We start from the raw sequence: 6,100 nt of genomic DNA, 5'->3' as shown, positions 1-6,100 counted from the left end.
CGCGCGGCCCTGGAAGCCCGACCCGGGGCAGGCGGGCGGAGGGCGGCCGGGGCCGGGCCCGGCGCTGCCGCTGACCCTCAGCGTGCTGGCCTGGCTGGGCACCGGCACCACCATGGCCGGCCTCAACAAGTGGATCTTCGCGGCGCACGGGTTCCGCTACCCGCTGCTGCTCTCGGCGCTGCACATGCTGTCCGGCGTGGCCGTGGGCTACCCGCTGGGCTGGGCGCGGGCCCCCGGCCCCCGGCCCCGCGCCCGGATCTACCTGCTCAGCCTCACCTTCTGCAGCAGCGTGGCCCTGGGCAACCTGGGCCTGAGCTACGTGCAGCTGGACGTGGCCCAGGCCGTGGCCACCACCACGCCGCTGGTGACGCTGCTGCTGGGGCTGCTGGGGGGCCGGCGGCCGCACCCGCTGCAGTTCTGGGCCATGGGGCCGGTGTGTGCCGGGGCCGCCTGCAGCATCGCCGGCGGCCTCTGCTTCTCCCAGCCCGGCTGCGGCTTCCTCCTGGCCGCCACCGTGCTCCGCGCCCTCAAGTCCATCCAGCAGAGTAAGTGCCGCCTGTCCCTGTCCCTGTCCCTGTCCTGCATGTCTGCCTGGCCCTGGCACGGCCCCTGAGTGCAGGGGTGCTGCTGTCACCTCGGTGCCACTCTCAGTGCTGGGGGTTCTCCCTGCTTGCCTTGCCACCCTCTGTGCACCCTGGTGTCACCCCAGCCCAAATGCCACCCCACCCTGTCACTGGTGTCACCCTAGTGCCACCTTTGTGCTCTGACACTGCCTGCCCACCTTGGCCACAGTGTCACCCCAACCATGGTGACACTCTGGCTCCCAGTTTCACCCCAGTCCCGGTGCCACCTGCTGTGCCTGTTGTCCTTGTATCACCCCAGAGCCACCCTGGACCCTCTCAGGGCTGTGTCATGCTTGTAACCCTGAGGTGCCATGACTTCAGTTTGTCGGTGGTGACACCATCGGTGTCCCTGTGGTGTCCTTGGGCCATGGCAGGTGGAAGTGCCCTCGCTTGGCTCAGGCTCACCCAGCCTGTCCCATCCCTGTGGGCTGCTGGACTTGCTGCGAGTTCCCCCTTCCCGGGGACTCGGTGGCCACAGTGCCACCCGGGCCGTGGTGTCCCTGGCAATGGCAGTGAGGAGCCAGCTCCACACCAGGAATGGGTGTGGCTGGCAAGGGAGCGTTTCCCCTGAGCCTGGGACTTGGGGCACCGTGGGGATGGGCTCTGGCATGGGGCCCTGTGCCCACCCTATGGTTTCCTTGGCTGTACTGGGGTGCTGTGGCCCCTCAAGGGACGCCACTGGTCATCGTGCCACTGCCCTGTCACCTTTTTAGCACCACTGGGACATGGATAGTGGCCCTGGGGAGGGTAGGGGCATGTCTGTCTGTGTGTGGCAGCCAGCCGTGCTGTGCCTGCTGTCCTCAGATGACCTGGAGGGGGGGACATGGGGACAAACGCTCTTCAACGGGCTGGGAAAGCTGCCCTGTCCAACCCTCCCAAACACAGGCAGCCTTGGAAGCAGACACCCTCGGAATCAGGGCATCCCCAGAGTGGGACACCCCCTAAACCAAGGAATCCCAGAAATGAAGGACTCCTGAACAGAGACACATCCAAACCAGGAAACCTCTGAACTGGGACCCCCGCAAACCAGGGCACCTCCAGCCCATGGAAGGAACTCCCCCCCTCCCCATTTTCCCCTTCCCGGTGACATTCGGGATTTGTTTCCTGTGGCTGGGTGTCTCCTGTGGGTGCTGGGTGTCCCTGCGGCGGGTGGGTGTTCCCGTGGGATGTCCCCCTGACTGTCCCCCTGTCCCCCCAGGTGTGCTGCTGCAGGAGGACCGTCTGGACGCGCTGTCCCTGCTTGGCCTGACGTCCCTGCCCAGCTTCGTGCTGCTCTTCGGGGCGGCCGTGGCGCTGGAGCTGGGCCCGTCCTGGCAGGGCGTCCTCCGCCCCGACGCCGCGCTCTGGGGCTGCGTCCTGCTCAGCTGCCTGGGCTCCGTCCTCTACAACCTGGCCACCTCCTGCCTCCTGTCGCTCACCTCGGCGCTCACGCTGCACCTCCTGGGCAGCCTCACCGTGGTGGGCAACCTGCTGCTGTCGTGGCTGCTGTTCGGCACGCGGCTGGGCACGCTGGGCTACGCCGGCGTGGCGCTGACGCTGGCAGGGATGGTGCTGTACCACCAGCCCCGGCTCCTGGCCGCCTGCTGGGGCCTGCGTGGGCTGCGGCAGCACCCGCGCCACGAGTAGGGACCCGCGGGGGGATCGGGGCCAGGAGGGCTCCGGGGGAGCGCTGTGCACCCGTGTGCCAGTGTGTGTGACTGTGCACGGGTGTGCCAGTGTGTGTGACTGTGCACGCGTGTGCCAGTGTGTGTGACTGTGCACATGCATGTGCCAGTGTGTGTGACTGTGCACACGCATGTGCCAGTGTGTGTGACTGTGCACATGTGTGCCAGTGTGTGTGACTGTGCACGGGTGTGCCAGTGTGTGTGACTGTGTACCTGTGTGCCAGTGTGTGTGACTGTGCACGGGTGTGCCAGTGTGTGTGACTGTGCACGGGTGTGCCAGTGTGTGTGACTGTGCACATGCATGTGCCAGTGTGTGTGACTGTGCACGGGTGTGCCAGTGTGTGTGACTGTGCACACGCATGTGCCAGTGTGTGTGACTGTGCACGGGTGTGCCAGTGTGTGTGACTGTGCACACGCATGTGTGCCAGTGTGTGACTCTGTGCACGCGTGTGCCAGTGTGTGTGACTGTGCACGGGTGTGCCAGTGTGTGTGACTGTGCACATGCATGTGCCAGTGTGTGTGACTGTGCACGGGTGTGCCAGTGTGTGTGACTGTGAACCCATGTGCCAGTGTGTGTGACTGTGCACCTGTGTGCCAGTGTGTGTGACTCCTCTGTGCACACGTGCCAGTGTGTGTGACTCTTCTGTACACATGTGCCAGTGTGTATGAGTCCTCTGTGCACCTGTGTGCCAGTGTGTGTGACTCCTCTGTGCACACGTGCCAGTGTGTGTGACTCTTCTGTACACATGTGCCAGTGTGTATGAGTCCTCTGTGCACCTGTGTGCCAGTGTGTGTGACTCCTCTGTGCATGTGTATGCCAGAGTGTGTGACTCTGTGCCAGTGTGTGTGATTCTGTGCACGTGTGTGTCACTGTGCATGGCTCTGTGTGCACACACAGCTGCTGAGGTGCACACGCGTGGCAGTGTGCATGGTTGTGTGCACGTGTGTTTTCTGGTGTGCCCAGAAGTGAGTGCACACGTCCTGCTTTGCACAGTGTCCGGGTGTGCTGGTGTGCACAGCACTGTGCACATGGACGTGCTGACGTGCACACGTGATGTGTGCACTGCTGTGTGGAATTGCACATGTGGGTGTGAGTGGGTCTGTGCACAGCTCTGTGCTTGTGAGTGTGCACAGGCTCTGCAGGTGTGAGCATGGCCCTGCCTGGGACGTGCGTGTGTTGATGTGTATGACACTGCACACGTGGGTGTGCACAGCTCTGTGTGGAAGCAGGTCTCGTGCTTGTGGGCACGTGTGCATTGCCACGGGCTGTACACAGGTCTGTGCAGTGTCTGTGTGGCACACGTGTGCTGGTGTGTGCAGGCTGGGCGTGCACAGCTCCATGAGTGTGTGTGTGCAGGTGTGTGCTGCTGGCAGGTACCGCTGTGCACTGGCTCTGCACGCGTGCACACACGGGCTGGGCACGCCCAGGGACGTGGCTCTGGGCACAGCTCTGGATACAGCTCTGTGCATCCAGCTGCTGTCCCCCCTGGGCAAACAGATATGTGTGTCTGTATGTCTGTCTGTGTGTGAGTGTGTCACTACTGAGCTCTGCTGGCTGGAGTGGCCCCTGGCTCTGTGTACACTCGGTTCTCGTGGCCGAACCGAACGGCCAGGACAGGGCGGGTGTGTCCCCTCTCCTGTCCCCATCCCCAGCGTGTCGTGACAATCCCGCGGGGCTGCCGGTGGTGCTGCCAATGTTGTCCTTGTCCCCACCACGCCCCTCAGCCCCCACAGCTGTCCCCACGCCTCCCAGCTCGCTGCAGACTGGCATCCGTGGCAGAGAAGGGGAGAGCCCAGCCGAGGGCACGGGAGCAGCCTGGACCAGCTGCCATCGCTCCAGGACAGTGGTGGGCTGTGACACGGGACAGTGCTGGGCTGTGACACAGCACATGCTCACCATGGCACAGGACAACCCGGTGTGTGTGCCTGGCACCGCTGCCGGGGTCCATGGTGGCTGTTGCCACACTTGTATCTCCACGCCGGGGCCGAAGGACCCAGCTCCGATTGCACTTGTCCCAAAATAAAGCTCTATTTTTGTTGTACTCCACCCTTGGCTCCCAGCGATCTCCTGGCCAAGAAGGAAGGAAGGGAGGAGCACCCAGCGCAGGCACAGAAGTGCCTCGGGATGTTGCAGATCTGTGTCCACCATCTCCAGCTCCAGCAGAGACAGCTGCGGTTTGCCAGCCCCAGGGCTGGCACTGGGACACCCCACAGGCCATGGGAGGGATGCAGTGACACAGACAGCGGTCACTGACCACAAGTGTCTGGAAAAGGGCTGGGAGCTTTGCCCTGCCCTGGGGTGCCATGATACTGGAGCATCCTGTCCCCTGAGTCATGGAATTATGGAATATTCCACAAGGATCATCGAGCTCACCTCCTTGCCCTGCACAGGACAGCCCCAAAAGTCAACCATGTGTTGCTTGTTCCACTCCTCTCAGCCTGGTGACTCACTTGACCACAAAAGCGCAACTCCGCTTCCCCCGGAAAATCCCCACTGGTTCCCGCCCTCTTGCCCAAACAGCGATTTTTTTCCATTATCAAGGCAGTGATTTGGGGCCGCTTCCAGCAGCACCTGTGGAATGGCTCCTTCCCAGCACACGGGTGAGGCGTGGGCAGCTCTCCGGGGTGTGCCCAGCGTGCCACCACTGCTGCCACCTTTGCCAAGGTGCCCCAGGTGCGGCTGGAGTGGTGCCCATCCCAAAAGGGACACAAAGGGCCCGCAGCCATCAGCCAGCGGCCCCTGCTCGGGCCAGGAGTGTGTTTGCTTTCTGCGCTCACATTCCAGAGGCTTTTTCACAGCGGGGAGTGTTGGAAGGAGGAGTGAGACCTGCAAACCTGCCACCTGCAGCATGGGCGGCTCAGGAGCCCTGCCCCAGGGACTGCCTGCCTGTCCCTATCCCTATCCCTGTCCCTGTCCCTGTCCCTGTCCCTTGCTGGCACTGGGGGCTGCCTGGATGCTGCCTCCATCCATGGCTTTGCCTTTCCCACCTTGGAGCCGGTGCCGTGTGGTGCTCGCGGTGCCCTGCAGGGAGCAGGGCCGCTTGTGGCCGTGTGTGTCCCTGTGCCGTGGTGACAGCAGCTGGGGGTTCAAGAGCAGCGTTCCTGCTGGGACTGGGGGTTGTGTTGCCCGTGGGAAGCCCAGCAGTGGTGGGAGGGGTGGCTGGCAGTGGTGACTCTCCCTCCGGGTATTCCAGGCCATGATCTCAGCCTGCTGTTATCCCTCTGCTCCGGCCCCAGGAAGGATTGGGTTTCCCACCACACTGACAGCTGCCCATGTGCTGAGCCCGGTGCTGCTCCGGCCAAGCTGGATGAGAGAAAGGCAGCCCAGCCCTGGGGTTTTTGGGAAGGGAGCAGATGGGTCACCTTCCTGGAGAGCAGCCCCTGGCACAGGGCAGGAGCAGCCCAGCTGGAGCAGGGAGCTGTGGCACAGCACTCACATGGGCATAGGGAGGGGTGGCTCCTTGTGAGGAGGGGTCACAGCTCTGAGGGAGGGGTGGCATCTCCACATGCCTGGAGGTGCTGGCTGACAAAGAATCATGGAATCACGAGATGCTTTGGGTGGGAAGGGAATTTAAAGGTCATCTCATCCCATCCCCTGCAATGGGCAGGGACACCTTCCACTATTCCAGGTTGCTCCAAGTCCCATCCAGCCTGGCCTTGGGCACTGTCAGGGATCCAGGGGCAGCCACAGCTGCTCCGGGCACCCTGTGCCAGGGCCTGCCCACCCTGCCAGGGAACAATTCCTTCCCAGTATCCCATCCATCCCTGCCCTCTGGCAGTGGGAAGCCATTCCCTGTGTCCTGTCCCTCCACG

At 63.3% G+C, this 6,100-nt stretch overlaps 1 protein-coding gene across 1 annotated transcript; it reads left to right on the top strand.

Annotated features, from left to right (window-relative positions):
• Positions 1–6: 6 nt before the first annotated feature.
• On the top strand, positions 7–2,416 carry SLC35E4 (solute carrier family 35 member E4). The gene is made up of 2 exons (XM_039725895.1): positions 7–545; positions 1,822–2,416. The coding sequence occupies exons 1-2, from the start codon at positions 113–115 to the stop codon at positions 2,247–2,249; spliced, it is 861 nt and encodes a 286-aa protein (XP_039581829.1). The 5' UTR covers positions 7–112; the 3' UTR covers positions 2,250–2,416.
• The last annotated feature ends 3,684 nt before the right edge of the window (positions 2,417–6,100 follow it).

This window comes from Passer montanus, unplaced genomic scaffold (assembly GCF_014805655.1).
Source record: "Passer montanus isolate IOZ18808 unplaced genomic scaffold, ASM1480565v1 scaffold57, whole genome shotgun sequence".
Taxonomy (NCBI): Eukaryota; Metazoa; Chordata; class Aves; order Passeriformes; family Passeridae; genus Passer; species Passer montanus.
The sequence above is the reverse complement of the archived record's forward strand: the minus strand, read 5'-3'. Positions and strand labels throughout refer to the sequence as shown.